The 19,906-nt window shown below is 37.7% G+C and overlaps 1 protein-coding gene and 1 long non-coding RNA gene across 2 annotated transcripts in view; one reads left to right on the top strand and one right to left on the bottom strand.

Moving 5' to 3' along the window:
* LOC106091859 (protein peste) overlaps positions 1–19,906 on the bottom strand; it is a 58,298-nt gene that overhangs the window by 14,179 nt on the left and 24,213 nt on the right. Inside the window, exon 2 of the mRNA XM_013258546.2 lies at positions 17,369–17,724. Within this exon, the coding sequence (XP_013114000.2) occupies positions 17,369–17,494 (126 nt within the window). The 5' untranslated portion in view covers positions 17,495–17,724. The remainder of the gene's footprint in view (positions 1–17,368; positions 17,725–19,906) is intronic.
* Positions 7,730–8,719, top strand: LOC131995742 (uncharacterized). The gene is made up of 2 exons (XR_009397590.1): positions 7,730–7,857; positions 8,280–8,719. It is a non-coding gene; the product is annotated as an uncharacterized LOC131995742 (long non-coding RNA).

Genomic DNA, 19,906 nt, shown 5'->3' on the forward strand with positions numbered 1-19,906 from the left:
TTTTTCTCTAAAAATCATAAATTTTTCAGTATTTTAACTTAAAAAACAAATTAGAGTGTTAAAACAGAATTATGGGTTGCTCGATAAATTTGTAAATTTTATCCCAAACTAATTCTTTCTTTTTCTATCAAACATAAAATATTGTGCATTTTCAAAAAACCCCAACAAAATCAAATTCGTGCGTTCCGTGTAAAAACACAAAAACAAAAAATCTACGCTCTGGGATAAAAACGGAAAAACCCGCTACAACGGTTAAATTCCCAAAACTTCATCAAATCAAAAACCCTAAAACAACAAAATCCAAGACTCTAACGACACAAAGCTACAAAAATTGCAAAAGGCGCCAACACACAATTCTGGACCCAAGCCAAGCGCCCACCTACACACACACACACATACACACACATCAAAAAAGAAGCTTCAAAGTGAGTACCATTTTGTTTTTCTATTAAAGTGCGCTTGGGTATTACGTCATACATAACCTTTTTTTCAAAAAAGGAAAAGTTCATACATTTACCCAGCGTACTTTAATATTGTTTTTGATCGTTTTCTGATTATGAATCGCTAATTCGGTTGTCTGATAAATTTTGACCCAATTAATTTTGACCCAAATTAATTTGATCCAAGTGAATTTGACCCAATATAGCAGACCCTACTTTCAAGGCAGTGTGTAGGATTTTCGGGACAGACATCCACGAGATTTTTTGTTGAAATTTTTTATAAAGAAAAGGAAAAGTGTCTAAGAAAAATCGAAGTGCTTTTAGAAAAGAAGAAGTTTTTTTTTTATCAAGAATTGTTTTTGTGTGAGAAATAACGAAAATAATATTGCGTGCTGGCCTCATTTGTCTTCGAAATTTTAAAACTTCATTCTATTGCACAAATTTAAGTGGAAACGGTCGGAAAGGACTGTGGTTGTTTGTGCAATCCTTTGTTGTTTTTTATACAGAAAGCAAATTGACCCAACGAGTCAAAGCAGTATTATTGTAAAGAATCATCTAGTTCTGTATGCCAAATTTTGAAAAGTGAAAGTTTAATTTTTTTTGGAGAAAAATAAATTTTTTTTGCAACTTTAATTCGAGCGGAATTAAATTGCTGGTGTATTGCGATTTGAAAGGAAAATTTTTCTTACAATTTTTTGCGGCTATTGTATAATCGATATCATCAGAAATATTAACCTGTTTTTTTTTCTAGTGACCCAGATAAAACATTTATTACGAATTTTGTAAAAAGTTTCAGGTTTGACCCTTAGATATTTGACCCATCATCAAGACACACATTTTTTTTTCTCGCATTAGGTTTTTTTGAAATAGATTTGATTTCTACAAATAACCAGTTTTTTTTTTAGGACATTTTGTTGTAAAATTTTCCTTGGTTTTATAGTTTTTTGACCCTATTTAAAACATATACAAGCCAATTACAAAATGGATAAGAATTTACGCGAAAGATTTGTAAACTGTGTGGATGATTTAGTGGATTTTGAGACCGTTTACTCCGCGGCTAAGTCGGATGATAATATACATTCGTTAGAAATCACGCGGGTAGAACTCAATTCTTTATGGGATCAAATCAAGAAGGCATACTTAGATTGTAGGGATCGCATTCCGGAAAAGGATGAGACACCTATAGATAAAACTAAGCTTCGAAATAGCTACAAACAGGCACTAGAAACTTATAAACGGTGTTTAAGCTCTCTTAACGGAGAAATTTTGGCCCTTAACGAGCAACAAGATCAAGAAAAACAGGAGAGAATATCGATGACCCAACAGCGAGACACTAATGATTTTTCACCAGCTCTAAGATTGCCGCCCTGTGACACAGATGTTTTTAAAGGGGGATATCGCGAATGGCCTACCTTTAGGGATTTATTTTCAGCAATTTACATTAACAATTCAAAATTAAGTAAAGTCGAGAAGTTGTTTCACTTAACCCAGAAAACAGCAGGAGAAGCCCGCGAAATAATTTCCAATGTTCCACTGACCCATGAGGGTTTCGACATAGCGTGGAGAAATCTCGTTCATAGGTACGAAAATAAACGCATGCAGGTAAATGAGCAATTGCGAGCTCTTTTTAATTTACCTTCGGTTTCCGTTGATAACGCGTCAACAATCCAGAAATTACAGCGCACTATAGGTAGTTGTACCCAAACTTTACAGACCCTTGAAGTAGAAACGGGGGGATGGGACCCAATCTTAGTTTATCTTGTGTCAACCAAACTACCAAGAATATTTTTAGAAGAATTCGAAAGCAGCCTAGCAGATTGTTCGTCTCTTCCATCGTGGAATCAACTAGATGTATTTTTGACCCATAAATTCAAGACCCTAGAATCAGTCGGCAATATCAAGCCACAATATTCGAGATATAATCAACCCAGATCGGAGTACGATAAGCGGGAAAAGCGAGTTAATAGTTTTCAAACAAATGTAAATCCCAATTTCAAGAACACGGGCTCAAGACCCAGCAACAACACACAATCACACTATAATGCTCAGAATAACAAACCGGTTTGTCAACTTTGTAAATCCAATCATTCTTTGCGAGAATGTCCTCAATTTCTAGAAAGGTCGATCAACGATCGAATAAACATTGTTAAGACCAGTCATCTTTGCTATAACTGCCTTTCTTCGGATCATGGAGTCAGGGAGTGTAAAAGTCGTTTTAGTTGTAGGGAATGTAGTCAACGACACCACAGTTTGATACATAAAGGCAACCAGACCCAGTACCCTACAACAGGCACACTCCAACGAGACGGAGCACGACCCAGCACAAGTGCTGCCGCTCTCAACACTTTAGTTCAACCCGGTAGACAGGAAGCACGACCTAGCACCAGTGCTACTGATCCTACCACCCTAGCTCAACCGGTTAGCGAATACGCACGCCCTAGTACCAGTGCTGCCGCTTTAACCACCCTAGTACAACCATCGGTATCGCCAAATATACAGTCCACACCTTGTTTAGAAGCACCTTGTTCAACGACTTTGACACTTCAGGAAATCAGACCCACTCCGCAACCCAAAGAGACACTTTTGTTCACAGCAATAGTTCAAATCAAATCTAGAGGACATAGATATGATGCCAGGGCAATCATCGATCCTGGGTCACAATCAACTTTCATTTCAGAGAAAATTAGAAACAAACTACAACTTCCAACAGTTAAGAATTTAATTCACGTCACAGGTTTAAGCGACGCAGTTTCTGAAACATCGACAAAAGCTTGCGTCTTCAATCTTTGCTCACGAGTAAATCCTAGTTTTGAGCTGGAGGTTTGGGCACCAGTCTTAAAGACCCTACCTTCTCATTTACCAACACACGATTTAAGGCAAAATCAATTTGGAGATTTTGCACACCTTAGTCTCGCGGACCCTCGATTCTTTGAAAGTCGACCCGTGGACATGTTAATCGGATTAGATATTGGACCCCTTATATACACAAAAGGCGGTACTATGAAATCCTGTGGATCACTTTTAGCGCAGGACACCGTTTTTGGGTGGATCATAGGAGGACCCATTACGGAAGACCCTAAATCCGACAGACAAATCACACTTTATAGTGCATCATCATTAGAAAAGATAATCACTCGCTTTTGGGAGGTGGAAGAGACCCCAAAAAAGGTTTTGAGGTCAGCAGAAGATATTTATTGCGAAAATAATTACAAAAATACAACACGACGTAATGAGGCGGGGAGATATATCGTAACTTTACCTTTTAAAAGCTGTTCAGAGATCGGTTCATCTAGGAACATCGCATTGGCACAGTTTCATAGAATGGAGAAAAAGTTGTATAAGACCCCAGATATTAAAGCACATTATGATGCAGCCATATTAGAGTATTTGGAATTAGGACACATGAGGAAGGTAGACCCAAACAGCGTATACAAGACCCCTCACTACTACTTACCTCACCATGCAGTTATCAAACCAGATAGGGTTACCACAAAACTTAGAGTGGTTTTTAACGCATCTAGCCCAACATCAAACAAGAAAAGTCTTAATGATATCTTACATACAGGACCCATACTTCAGCAAAACCTTGTCGTACAAGTGTTGAACTGGAGATTTTTTAAGTACGTCTTCAATGCAGACGTGACAAAGATGTATCGTCAGATCTTAGTAGACCCCAATCAAACAGCATTTCAAAGGATCCTCTTTCGCAAATCAGAAAACCACCCAATTGAGGATTACGAACTCTTAACTGTTACCTTCGGCATAAATTGCGCCCCATTTTTAGCGATTAGGACCCTTCTCCAGTTAGCAGAAGACGTGAAAGATTCTCATCCGTTAGGATCAAGAATTATTAAAGAAAATTTATATGTCGATGATGTATTAGCGGGCGGACACTCCATAGAAGAAGCTACAGCAGCTAGGAAAGAATTAGCCTCCGCATTAGAATCAGCTGGTTTCAGGCTAAGAAAATGGGCGTCAAATGACACACGTTTGTTAAAGGATTTAAATGAAGACATGCTTCTTCCAATAGATTGGTTAAATATTTCCGAAGCTTCTTCGACAAAAACCCTAGGAATTCGTTGGAATATATCAGGTGATAATTTCACTTTTACGGCCCCTACAGTTGAAGAAAGGCAAATGAGCACCAAGCGAGAAGTATTATCAACGATAGCAAGGTTTTTCGACCCATGTGGATGGTTAGCGCCAGTAATTGTTGTAGCCAAGTTAATCATGCAGCAGGTTTGGCTAGATAAGGTAGAATGGGATGACTCGTTGAAGCCAGTGACTCAAATGAACTGGAATAACTTTGTGAGAGGCAGCCATTCTATAGACACTGTATCGATACCAAGATGGGTTCGGTTTACACCTGCTAGTATTGTGGAGATACATGGATTCTGCGACGCGTCAGAAAGCGCATATGCAGCCACAATTTATATACGCGTTGAACACATCGATAAAACTGTAGACACTTTTCTTCTAGCAGCCAAGACCCGAGTAGCCCCAGTTAAGAAAATCTCTCTGCCAAGGTTAGAATTATGCGGTGCAGTTATGTTGTCAAGGTTAGCAAATGCCATTGTGCCTAAGCTTCGATTATCAAAGTTTACGACCCATTTCTGGACCGACTCTACAATCGTTCTAGCCTGGCTACAAAAGCCACCATGCTCATGGAGCGCTTTCGTTGGTAACAGGGTTTCAGAGATATTAGAGAACGTCGGTGGTGAGAATTGGAAACATGTTGACTCAGAATATAATCCTGCAGATGTAGCAAGTCGTGGCTGTTCTCCTGACGACTTAATATCTCATAATTTATGGTGGACGGGACCCCAGTGGCTCAAATTGCCGCATGATCAGTGGCCGCAAGACCGAGTTAATACAGACACTAATCTTGAAGCAAAACAAGTTAAAGTATTCGCAACAGGCACTTTTGATGACCCTTTGACTCGATTTTCGTCTTTAGCTAGAGCATATCGTGTTTTGTCTTACGCAGTTAGGTTCTGGCGTAACACAGGTTCAACTAGATCCTCACTTAAAATTTCATCGCAAGAAATAACCAGCCCAGAGCTCATAGACACAAAGATGCGTCTTATAGTGGCAACTCAGAAACATTACTTCGTTGAGGAATACAGTTCTTTGACCCAAAAGAAAAGGCTTTCACCTAGAAGTAGTCTTTTACCATTCAACCCCTTCATAGATAGAAAAGGAGTAATTAGATCCAATGGTCGTTTAGTTCAATCGCCAGCTTTGACGTACAGCGAACGTCATCCAATCTTAATCCCATATGATTCGCGATTTGCACTCCTTCTAGTGGAATTTGTTCATAAAGTCTCAATGCACGGAGGCAATCAACTTATGACCCGGCTCATCCGTACGGAGTTTTGGATATTCAGATTGAAACAGTTGATCAAGAAAGTTATACACAATTGCAGAGTTTGTACCCTATATCGATTAAAGACTCAGACCCAAATTATGTCATCTCTTCCACCCGAGCGTACTACTTTATCCAGACCCTTTACGAATACAGGGGTAGATTTTGGAGGACCCTTCGGAATCAAAAGCTTAACAGCACGAGCGTGTTTAATAACCAAGGGTTATATCTGCATATTTGTTTGTTTTGCGACAAAAGCCATCCACTTAGAAGCAACAAGTGATTTATCGACTCAATCATTTCTGGCGGCATTAGCTCGTTTCATAGGAAGGAGAGGGTGCCCAGAAAAGATATATTCCGACAATGGAAAGAATTTTATAGGCGCAGCAGAAATGCTCAAGAAAGATCAGAAAGAGTTTATGAAAAGTTTACAGAGCAGCGCCAGTCAGCAACATGCTCATCAGAATTTAGAGTGGAAATTTATTCCTCCAGGAGCTCCCCATATGGGGGGATTGTGGGAGGCAGGAGTTAAATCATTCAAGATACACCTTAAGAAGTCTATGCCCAAAATGAACTTCACGTTCGAAGAACTGTCAACCATATTGGCACGTATCGAGGCCTGCCTCAATTCACGACCCCTTAGTCCAGCTTCTGAAGACCCTAACGATTTAGCACCCTTGACCCCAGCTCACTTCCTTATAGGCTCTTCCCTTTTGACCCCGGCAGAACCCGACATCTCAGAGGAGGACATAACGCTTGCAAATCGGTGGAAGAGATTAAAGATTATCTCCCAAAACTTTTGTCAGAGGTGGAAGTCAGAGTACTTAAATGAGCTTCACCGTAGATACAAATGGAAGTATCAGCAAGATAACATACAGGTCAATGATTTAGTTGTCATCAGGGATGAGAGATATCCCACCGAGTGGAAGTTAGGACGAGTTTTTAAAACATACCCCGGTGTTGATCAGAACACTCGCGTTGTAGATATTCGAACTTCCAATGGCATAGTCAGTCGACCCATAACTAAGATTGTCAAATTATTCTCAGACACCCCTAGCAATTCATAATCACATCAAAACACGGTACTCACGAGATTTTGGTTACAGATAATGGCCGGATATTTACCTCGCCCAGAGTCCCCACGACCCGCCAGACCCACACGCCCTCGCTTCGACCCACGGGAACCCAGGTATCGCCCCGCATCTTGGCAGTATGCCTGTGGCCTCTGCCAGGAGGACCACGCCATACGGTCATGCCCGCGGTTCCGGCAAATGACACCGTATCAGAGATACGAGACAGTTGAGAGACGGAGTTACTGTCGGAACTGTCTGGCGCGCAGCCATCTGGCCCCAGACTGCCCCGTGGTCACTGCCTGCCGAACATGCGACTACCGCCATCACACAATGCTGCATGGAGCCCCACAGCTTAGGGAGACATACGGCAGCTACAGCCCGCCCCCAATGGAGATTGCCAACCCACGGCAACTTGCAATCGAACCAGCCAACCAGATGCCCATCGTCCAAGGCCCTCCCCCGGTCGAGATACCTTACAGCCGGGCCACTGTTTTTGTACCCACGGCGATGGTGGAATTGGCACCCGAGGAGCAGGACGATTGGGCTGGGGTACGGGTACTTTTGTGCCAGGCATCGACCATCACCCGAATCGCGGCAGCCACAGTAACTCGCCTGGGGATACCAACGAGAGAGCGCAGAGGGCACCGTCTGGCAACAATAAGACTTCGGTCAAGGCATGCGTCGAGGAGGACCATGTATACCATCCGGGCAGTGGTGACCCGGGATTTGCCGCGACGACCCTATTCAGATCCCATCATTCCCGACCCCACAAGCAGCCTAAGATCCCTTTCTTTGGCAGATGCTGACCCTAGGGGCAACGAACCAATCAATGTAGAGGTAGGGGCCGATGCCTACGCCCACCTCCGGAGGAGTGGTGTTGTACAACCCGGATTGGGAGCCGTCTTCGCCCAGGAGACAGATTGGGGATACGTGTTCGTCGGCCCAGTCACCTCACAGGCAAGAAACCAAAATTAAAAAGGTAAGATGTCACTTCGTCACTTGGAGGGGGAGAATGTTCAAAGTACGTTTGAACGTGAAGTCATGTGCACCCATGTGCAGACATGCGTTCACGTATGCACATGACCCACTGTGCATAACGGTACATTGAAGTAAGTTCTTAATCGCTGATTCCGCCTTGACTTCATATTTGTTTACCTGGAATTGTTGCTTGTAGCTTGGAAAGTTGACCGTTTTCGCGGGGTCCAAGTGACAAGCAACAACCAAAAAAAGATCAGTCTCGCTTTTAAATCTCAAACCCGCGCATCGTATTCTCTCCCCCTCAAAGTGAACCCAAGTGAAGTGAAAAGCAAAAAAGTGATCTTACATATATACATATAAACAATCGTTGAAGAAAAGAACATTACAAACAGTGAAACAAAAATTAACAAACTCAATTTTCAGACGTGAAGAAGACACTAAGATACAACATAAACCCACAAGAAGACCCAAAATCAACACAACACATGGTTAAACCATCAAAGTGCGGGACACCAAAAATAAACACAAGTGCGGGCCACTCTACACACCATCAACAAATTCCTATATCCTTAGACCCAAAATCAAAATGTGAAATAACCTACTTACCCTCTAAAATTAAATTTTCCTACTTAAAGCTAAAGTTAAAATTTCCTATCCAAAACTAAAAGTAAAATTCGCTACTTAAACTAAGAATAAATTGTGCTACTTCATCCTAAAAGAAATTAACTACTTAATGCTACATGTACAATTGTCTATCTAAATTTACCTACAACAAAAGACTGAATTCGATTTACTACTTATAAATAATGAAATGAGCAACAAACACAATAAACCATTACAACAGCATTGAATTTTAAACCTAATTCTCCCTCTGATTTTTTATTTCGAAAGGCAAAACCCTTAGTTTGACCCCAAACACGATGTGTTGCAAACAGAATGACAAAATGAACATGCGACCATCCTTCGGTGGTGGGTATAACAAGTTTTTAAATGCATTTATTTTAAAGTTATACAAATATATAAATTTTGTGTGTTCCGTTTTATTTTATTTAAAAAGCAAAAATCTGGTTTAAACCCGATAAAGCTAAAAATGTTATCACAAAATGAGATTTTAATTTTATTCAAAGTTGGGGTAACAAATTGAAAATGAGCTTCAGTTTGCCAGAAGTATTTCGCATCATATTTGGCTGAGATTCGGTTTGTATGTATAACCATTCTGGTCTAATGGTAAACAAAACCGATATGTTGGTCTATTGTTACATCAGTTTGGCTTAAATTAGTGGGTTATGTAAAAATTATTAAAAAAAAATCCCTTCCCTTCCATAGATAGTTGCTATCAGATAGACAGTACAGATAGATAGACAGATTGACAGTACGAAGCTTGAAGAATACTGATTATTTTGCAGACTAATATATTTTTGGTCATATGTTCGAAATAGCCTTTGAAATTATCTGTTGATGTTTTTTTTTTTTAATTTTTGCAAAGTTCAATCCACCTATCATTGATGGATGGATGGATGGCTGGATATGGTAGTTTTGTTTTATTGTTAATTATATTTTTGTTTCCTTCTATTTGGTTTCTGACAAACAAACTTTTGAGATAACATGCTTTTGATTGCACAGGTGTCTGTTTATATTTAAATTGTTATCTATAGAAGCGCATTGTTTTTGTGTGTCTTGTTTGGGGTTACATGGAAGCCCGACATAGATAATGTTGTGGGCCAAGTAGCAGTTCCTCATGTTGCAAAGAAAATTATGACTAGCATTGCAAATATTTTGGGTGTTTAATGTTTTGGTTTCGAAAATCAAAGATTGTTATCACCCTGAAAGGTGATATTGATAAAAGCAAGAATAACACTGCAGTCAGTTTGTTATAGATTTTGTTTTTGGGCGAAAATCTATGACTAATGGCTTTTTTATATATATTGGAATTTGAAATGATTTTATAAAACAAACCAGCAAGGAAAGGCAAAAGACGAGCGGAGTCGACAATATAATACCCTACACCTACCCTACAATTATAAATTTGGGCAATATATAAATATATATGTATATGAGAGCTATATCCCAATGTGAACCGATTATGGTGCTACATCCAAATTTCAACCGATTTTGATGAAATCTCGCAGATATTTTAAGATCAGTAACAAAACAATCCGTGCCAAATTTTGATCGGTTGGAAATTGTAGTTACTACGACCATTTAAGCGCAAATCGGGCGATACATATATATGGGAGCTATATGCAAATCTGAACCGATTTTAATGAAATTTTGCAAGTATGTTAAGATCCGTAACAAAACATTTCATGACAAATTTTGTGCAGATCGGTTGAAACTTGTAGCTACTACGGTCATTTAAGTGCAAGTCGGGCGATACATATATAAGGGAGCCATATCTAAATCTGAACCGATTTTGATGAAATTTCGCAAGTATGTTAAGATCAGTAACAAAACATTCCATGACAAATTTTGTGCAGATCGGTTGAAATTTGTAGCTACTACGGCCATTTAATTGCAAATCGGGCGTTACATATATATGGGAGCTCTATGCAAATCTGAACCGATTTTGATGAAATCTAGCATGTATGTTAAGATTGGTAACAAAACAATTCATGCCAAATTTTTGGTTGAAAATTGTTGTAACTAAGTGCAAATTGGGCGGTTCATATATATGGGAGCTATATCCAAATCTGAACCGATTTTGACAAAATTTCGCAAATATGTTAAAATCAGTAACAAAACATTTCATGACAAATTTTGTGCAGATCGGTTGAAACTTGTAGCTACTACGGTCATTTAAGTGCAAGTCGGGCGATACATATATATGGGAGCTATATCTTAATTTGAACCGATTTTGATGAAATTTTGCAAGTATGTTTAGATCGGTAACAAAACTATCCGTGTCAAATTTTGTGCAGATCGGTTGAAAATTGTAGCTGCTACGGCCATATAAGTGTAAATCGGGCGATACATATACATGGGAGCTATATCTAAATCTTAACCGATTTTAGTGAAATCTTGCAGATATGTTAAAATCAGTAATAAAACAGACCGTGCCAAATTTTGTGCAGATCAGTTGAAAATTATAGCTGCTACGGCCATTTAAGTGCAAATCGGGCGATACATATATATGGGAGCTATATCTAAATCTGAATCGATTTTGATGAAATTTTTTAGATATGTTAAAATCAGTAACAAAACAATCCCTACCATATTTTGTGTAGATCGGTTGAAAATTTTAGCTACTACGGCCATTTAAGTGCAAATCGGGCGATACATATATATGGGAGCTATATCTAAATCTGAACCGATTTTGATGAAATCTTGCAGATATGTTAAAATCAGTAACAAAATTATCCGTGTACAATTTAGTGCAGATCGGTCGAAAATTGTAGCTGCTACGGCCATTTAAGTGTAAATCGGGCGATACATATATAAGGGAGCTATATGCAAATCTGAACCGATTTTAATGAAATTTTGCAAGTATGTTAAGATCCGTAACAAAACATTTCATGACAAATTTTGTGCAGATCGGTTGAAACTTGTAGCTACTACGGTCATTTAAGTGCAAGTCGGGCGATACATATATAAGGGAGCCATATCTAAATCTGAACCGATTTTGATGAAATTTCGCAAGTATGTTAAGATCAGTAACAAAACATTCCATGACAAATTTTGTGCAGATCGGTTGAAATTTGTAGCTACTACGGCCATTTAATTGCAAATCGGGCGTTACATATATATGGGAGCTCTATGCAAATCTGAACCGATTTTGATGAAATCTAGCATGTATGTTAAGATTGGTAACAAAACAATTCATGCCAAATTTTTGGTTGAAAATTGTTGTAACTAAGTGCAAATTGGGCGGTTCATATATATGGGAGCTATATCCAAATCTGAACCGATTTTGACAAAATTTCGCAAATATGTTAAAATCAGTAACAAAACATTTCATGACAAATTTTGTGCAGATCAGTTGAAAATTATAGCTGCTACGGCCATTTAAGTGCAAATCGGGCGATACATATATATGAGAGCTATATCTAAATCTGAACCGATTTTGATGAAATCTTACAGATATGTTAAAATCACTAACAAAACAGTCAATGCCAAATTTCGTGCAGATCGCTTGAATATTGTAGCTACTACAGCCATTTAAGTACAAATGGGGCGATACATATATATGGGAGCTATATCTAAATCTGAACCGATTTTGATGAAATCTTGCAGATATGTTAAAATCAGTAACAAAATTATCCGTGTACAATTTAGTGCAGATCGGTCGAAAATTGTAGCTGCTACGGCCATTTAAGTGTAAATCGGGCGATACATATATAAGGGAGCTATATCTAAATCTGAACCGATTTTGATGAAATCTTGCAGATATGTTAAAATCAGTAACAAAATAGTCCGTGTTAAATTTTGTGCAGATCAGTTGAAAATTGTAGCTACTACGGCCATTTAAGTGCAAATCGGGCGATACATATATAAGGGAGCCATATCTAAATCTGAACCGATTTTGATGAAATTTTGCAAGTATGTTAAGATCAGTAACAAAACATTCCATGACAAATTTTGTGCAGATCGGTTGAAATTTGTAGCTACTACGGCCATTTAATTGCAAATCGGGCGTTACATATATATGGGAGCTCTATGCAAATCTGAACCGATTTTGATGAAATCTAGCATGTATGTTAAGATTGGTAACAAAACAATTCATGCCAAATTTTTGGTTGAAAATTGTTGTAACTAAGTGCAAATTGGGCGGTTCATATATATGGGAGCTATATCCAAATCTGAACCGATTTTGACAAAATTTCGCAAATATGTTAAAATCAGTAACAAAACGTTTCATGACAAATTTTGTGCAGATCGGTTGAAAATTGTATCTACTACGGCCTTTTAAGTGCAAATCGGGCGTTACATATATATGGGAGCTATATCTAAATCTGAACCGATTTATAAATAGCGTTTGTCCTTGGACCAAAAAAAGTGATATATGCAAAATTTCGTGATGATTGGACAAGAAATACGACCTGCACTTTGATTACAAGAATAAATGGACTCACAGACGGGCATGGCTAAATCGAATCAGAAAGTGATTCTGAGTCGATCGGTATACATATCAATAGGTCTAGCTCTTCTCCTTCTCAGCGTTGCAAACAAATGCACAAACTTATCATACCCTGTACCACAGTTGTGGTGTAGGTTATAAAAAGAAATGGACCTCTTGTGCAAATTTTATGAGACTCGTACGATATATCATACCATACAATCTGTATACAGGTTGCATTGTATTTTTGTCAGAAAATATGTTGTGAAACACTAGCACACGGTCAGGTGTATAGACATACAAACAGATAAACGAACATAATTAAATAGAATAGGGGAGGTAAAAGGACGGACCGAAATAGAGACGGACGGGCAAAATAGACATGCGGAATTAGGGAGTGATTTTGTGTTCATCGTGCAGACAAACAGACAGACGGACGGATGGGCAAAAAGACAGACGGACGGACAAACAGACAGATGAAGATAACTAAACGGAATAAGGTAGTGATTTTAAGTTTATCTAACAGACAAACGGACGGACAAACAGACGGACGGACCGGCAAAAGGACACACAGACAGACGGACGGGCATGTAGACAGATGGACAAACAGACGGACGGACGGACAAACAGACAAACAGATAGACAAACAGACAGACAGATGGACAAACAGACAGACGAAAATAACTAAATGGAATTCGGGAGTGACTTTTATACCCTCCACCATAGGATGGGGTATACTAATTTCGTCATTCTGTTTGTAACACCTCGAAATATGCGTCTCAGATTGCATAAAGTTTATATATTCTTGATCGTCATGACATTTTAAGTCGATGTAGCCATGTCCGTCCGTCTGTCTGTCGAAAGCACGCTAACTTTCGAAGGAGTAAAGCTAGCCGCTTGAAATTTTGCACAAATACTCCTTTTAGGTGTAGGTCGGTTGGGACTGTGGGATTGATGGGCCAAATCGGTCCATGTTTTGATATAGCTGGCATATAAACCGATTTTGGGTCTTGACTTCTTGAGCCTCTAGAGGGCGCACTTCTCGTCGAATGACGATTTGACTGAAATTTTGCACGTTGTGTTTTGGTATCACTTCCAACAACTGTGCTATGTATGGTTCAAATCGGTTCATAACCTGATATAGCTGCCATATAAACCGATCTGGGGTCTTGACTTCTTCAACTTTTAGAGGGCGCAATTCTTATCCGATTTGGCTGTAATTTTGCATGTGGTGTTTTGGTATTACTTCAAACAACTGTACTAAGTATGGTTCAAATCGGTTCATAACCTGGTATAGCTGGGATCTTGACTTGAGTTGAGCCTCTAGAGGGCGCAATTCTCATCAGATTTGGCAGATCGGTTTATATGGGAGCTACATCCAAATCTGAATCGATATGGCCCATTGGCAATCTTCAACGACCCATATCAATAAGAAGCGGATATCTTTATTCTTTCGACCACTTACGTGATTTCGATAGACGGAGGGGTGGACGGACGGGCAGACATGGCCAATCGACATAAAAGTCAATCAATTTTTAGAGGTGTTACAAACGGAATGATTAGGTTTGTATACACCTCATTCTATGGTGGTGGGTATAACTCAATTAATGCCTCCCATTAACTTCATATAAACTTTACAAGTAATTAACTTTCCGGCATTAATGTTTATAAACCTACCATACCCATGAGAACTCTACAAGTTTAATGTCCCATCAAATCAAAGCTTTTGTTAATAGCGTATGGTAATGACCTTTGAACGTTTTCAGTCTTCATAATGGAATGCAATGTCAGTCTAAAATAATAAGCCTATATTTTGTTCAAGTGAAGTTAAGTCATTGCAGGTGATAAATCACTACATTAATATGTGTATGTATTAGACTGTCCCTCGCTAAAAAGGTGGAACAAATAGTAAAACGCATACCCTGCATTTGTTGCATTTTGATCGCGATAAGCAAAATAAGAAATAATATGGCGACCGGTTATCGATAACCAGCACCGCCACGATGTTCAAAGTGAATGTACACTAGAGTGTCCCGAAAATGCAAAAAGAGTGTCCCAAACAACAAAACGTTTTTTGTTTTCTTTTGATTCCGCAAAGAAAAGTACGAAATATTATGGCGATCGGTTAACGAAAACCCGTGCTACCACACCGTTCCATGTTGAATGCAGTGCTTTTTAAGGAATTCAGTTGAGGATTTCAGGTCCTAGCATAAAGTTAGTAAACTAAGTACACATTTATATGAAATTTATTATAAAAACAGAAATCGTGGCTCGCAACACTACTGTGGCTGTGTTAAAATGTATAGTTGAGCTTAGAAATTTCTTCTAATTCGGCTTTGCCTTGTCCGTCTGTCCCCATATCGTTTCAGTGCTGATTGTCCATGTGCCGTTTTTGTTTTTGAAATTAAGGTCGAGATCGGATTTGTTATCCAATCTTCACGAAACTTTCAAAAATCACTTTTTTAGCCCAAAGACAAACGCTATTATATGAGATGGTCTTGCATATGTAGGGGTAACCACCCCCAAAACGTCTACCAATAGTGTACGATTGTAGAAGAAATGATCGCCATTTTTTTGCAAGATAATTTCGTGAAAATTTCCATCAAAAATGATTTTTATAGAAAATTTTTATAAAACAATTTTTTTAAGATAATTTGGTCCAAATTTCAATTCAAAATCTAATTTTTAAGGAAATTTCCTCAAATTGTGATTTTTTTCGAAAATGTACTCAAAATTTGTTGTTCATTGGAAAATTCATAAAATGCTTTTTGATATTGGACTACCATAGAAAATGTTGTCAAACTTTGGTTTTCCTATAAAATTTGATCAAAATTTTAGTTCTATAGAAAAATGTGTCAAAATTTGACTTCGATGGTAAATTATGTCATAATTCGTTTTTGATAAAATATTTTGCAAATATTTGATTTCTATCAAAAATGTCCTCAATTTTAGTGATTTCGAAAATGTCCTCAAAATTTGAACAGGTATATTCCCAAATCTTGATTTTCTGAAAAATGTCAACAGACGTTTTTTTATTATAAATTCCTGGTTTTGGCTTACCTTAAAATATTTTGTTCAAATTTCGCAAAAAAATTAGACCAAATTTCATTTAAAAATTTCAATTAATCAAAATGTCCTCAAATTTTGGTTTTTTCAAAAATGTCCACAAAATTAAAAATTCAATTGGAAATTAATAAAATGTTTTTTGAGAAAAATATGTTGTCAAAATTTCCTTTTCCTATCCAATTTGATAAAAAATTATGTCCTCAAAATTTGAACGGGAACATCAACAAATCTTGATTTTCTGAAATATGTCAACAGACGCTTTTTTTTATAATAAATTCCTGGTTTTGGTTTACCTTAAAATATTTTGTTAAAATTTCGCAAAAAAAATTGGACCAAATTTCAAATTTTCGCCTTACCCATCTCCGAGATCTGGTGTTTTTGTTTGCGTAGACTGTTATATAAATGCAAATTTGCCCATACACATCCTCATTAGGGAACAGGGGCAAACTTCTCACATATCAATCAGTGCTCAGTGCGACACCTCTTTGGGGAGAAGATTTTACATGGCATAGTAGCTCACCAATGTTGGCAGCATTAGGAAGGAATAACCACCGCTGAAAATTTTCTCTGAAGCTGTCGCCTGGATTCGAACCCAGGCGTTCAGCGTCATATGCGGAAATGATAACGTCTGGGCTACAGTGGCCTACCTAGAAAAATAGGAGAAAACTGTACTTTCTTAAAAAATGGTAATCCAATTTTGATGATTTTTTGTAAGAAAACTGAAATTTCTTTAAAAATAAATCATCCAAGTTGAATTACCATTAAGCAAAAGTATCAAAATGAACAGTTTGCCAGCTTCATCATTGAGTATTTGGAAGTTGGACGTTGTGGTCTGGCCCACCAAGGCTTCTTTTTAATTTTTTAAGCCCCACATCTGATTAAACCATTAAAAAAAAAATTTTGTAAAATATTCACAGAAATGGGACGATTTCCGATTATCGACGGCTGTGCTAAATTTCAGGGAGATAGCGTAACACCTATTATCAGAAATTTTCACTTCACTTATGAACTTTTGCTGCATTTCATTGCATTTTTGACGAGTTCAATGAACTTCGAAGGCTAACAATTCAAATATATTTTTTAAAAAATTATTGTTTTTCACAATATTTAACATGACTTTTTGTATCTTTGCCTTCATTGCCGCAACGGAAAGGCTAATAAGTCAGCAACACCAACAAAACACATGCAAACCCAACCCACAGACGGTTAAAGTCAAAAAATGAAAACTCACTTAGATTTTAAAATTTCTTCGAGATTAGATAAAATTCTATAAAGGCTGACCATAAAATGAGTCGTCACATAAAAACCATACCCATTTCTTAGATTTAAGGGTAAATTCAGTTTACTTTTTGACAATTCCCTGTTGCTAAAAGCATTTCGCCATTCAACTTACCTTTCCTCTCATTTCGGTAAACATTTGTATCCAATTCAGATAGAGATAGACTCCAGCCAGGATTGATAGCAGGCCGAGACCGACTATTAAAAAACGTTTTACGCAAATACATTGCTGTGAAGTCATAACGCTTCAGGAACCGGAAACTCACTAAAAACACTGCTCGACGTACAGGGCGTCGTTGACAATGGACTCTTCACATCGGGGGCGAAGCAACAATACACGATGGCGCGGAACCAACCTTGACAGTTGTTTGCTAAAGTCACCGCAATGACGATCTGTTTTGTTTTGCTATAGACCGGGACGCTCAGCGCGTCTCTCACACTGTAACAGTGTATGGTGGGAGTATGAGAGAGCTAAAAAAGGTATTAACAGAGAGAGAGAGAGAGAAGAAAAAATCATAAATAGAGATTAATTACAGTAATTTTTATATAGAAATGGTAGAACAAGAGAGTAAGAGTGTGTGTGAGAGAGAGAGAAAAAGCAAATATTAACATTCTTGGCTTTGTTTACATTTCTAAAGAACATTGCTGAGAACATGTGCTGTTAACTGCAGCAACACTGCCAATCAAACAACAGACAGGTATGAGTTAAATGATAAGAACAATTTGTTGTTGTGGTCACTTGCTCTATAACATTGTATTTGTGCGAAATTACTTAACAATGCGGCAAGCATTATTAAACTTCGCACACTGGCATTAAAAAGTGGTAAAAAAAAGATAAAAATAAATAAAAAAAGAGTTTTTATTTTAATAAATTGATTGATTCAAAGAACTTTGTTATCGAAAATCGAATTTTGTTTATGAAACTTGATTAATTATGAATTAATAAACTTTGTTTTTTTTATCAAAACTGGTTTTTCTGGTTTCTGGTAGACGAGTGTTGTCAACACATAATCTGTTGAGCTACTAAGTTTTCCTAGACATGCCTAAATAGCCAACGATCAGTGAATGAATCATTAATTCAAAAGCTTTGTTCGAAGTTGCTTTATCAGTTTTGCATTTTCTCACATGTCGAAATGTCGGTCTATTATCATCGATAATTCATTGCTTAGAGAACAACAAGTACACTGATGCCATTACACCGAATTGAAATAATTCAGGGTTTTTGTTATTTCAAGGCATATTTGAATATTTTCAAAAACTACAAAGAACGTAGTTTGTTCGAAATATGCCGAACAAATAAAAGCACAATGACACATTGAAAAAAAAAACCGGGGAAACTAACGAAATTTAATACAAATTCCAATTTCGATTTTGAAGAGATTTTTTTGAAAATAAAATTTCGTGGAGATTCTCTATGATAATCAAAAGACATATTTTCGACCAGATTTTCCCGAAAATACGATAAGAAAATCCAATTTCGAAAGGAATTTTCTTGAATGTCAAATTTCGATGACATTTTCTTAGAAAATCTAATTTAGACTGTATTAATTTTATACCCACCATCTTAGGATAGGGGGTATATTCATTAAGTTATTCCTTTCGCAACACATCGAAATATCCATCCCTACAAAGTATATATATTTCTGATCGTCGTAAAATTCTAAGACGATTTAACGATGCCCGTGTGTCTGTCCGACAGTTTTAATCATGCCACAGGCTTTAAAATTTGAGATATTGAGTTGCAATTTTGCACAGACTAGTATTTCTCCTGTAAGCAGTTTAAGTTCTTAAATGGGCCAAATCGGACTATATTTGGATATAGCTGCCATATAGACCGATGTGGAGATTTAGGGTCTTAAGCCCGTAAAAGCTGCATTTATTACCAGATTACGCTGAAATTTGATATAGTGAGTTGATTAAAACCTCCCGCTATTCTACTCAAATCTGGTTCAGATCGGTCTATATTCATATATAGAGCAATTTACCGATTATGGGTATTGAGCCCATAAAAACAGCATTTATAACCCGATTTCGCTGAAAGTGTGAATTGTTTTAAGCACCTCGATAACCGACTCAAATATGCTTCTGATCGGTCCTTATTCAGTTATAGACCGATCTGCCGATTAAGGGTCTTAAGCCCATAAAAGCTGCATTTATTACCCGATTTCGCTGAAATTTGACACAGTGATATTAATAAAGCTTCCCGTCATGCGATCAGCAAATGGCCCAGATCAGACTATATTTAGGTATAGCTGCCATATAGACCGATCTTCCAATTATGGTCTTAGGGTCTCTTGTTGCCCGATTTCGTTGAAACGGTGACTTGTATAAGTGTCACCTGAATCAAATATAATCCACATTAGCCACATTTGCATATTACTATGGATATGGTAGCGGAGTTGTTATAAAAGAGGATCGTAAATTTAAGAACAGAACAGAAAAATAAACTTTGACTAAATTTTGAACGTTATACTATGACGTGACTTCTGGTAACTATAAAACATGACAATATAGAAGTTGGCTCCAAGTACCTGGGGGGCCGCCCCAGTCCCAAAACCCCTTAAAATAGATTTTGTTAGACCATCATGACAATATGGGACTCAAATGAAAGGTATTCGGGAGTAGAACACGAATATGGTCAGGAAGTAGGAAT

The sequence above is a fragment of the Stomoxys calcitrans genome, chromosome 3, assembly GCF_963082655.1.
Source record: "Stomoxys calcitrans chromosome 3, idStoCalc2.1, whole genome shotgun sequence".
NCBI classification, from domain to species: Eukaryota; Metazoa; Arthropoda; class Insecta; order Diptera; family Muscidae; genus Stomoxys; species Stomoxys calcitrans.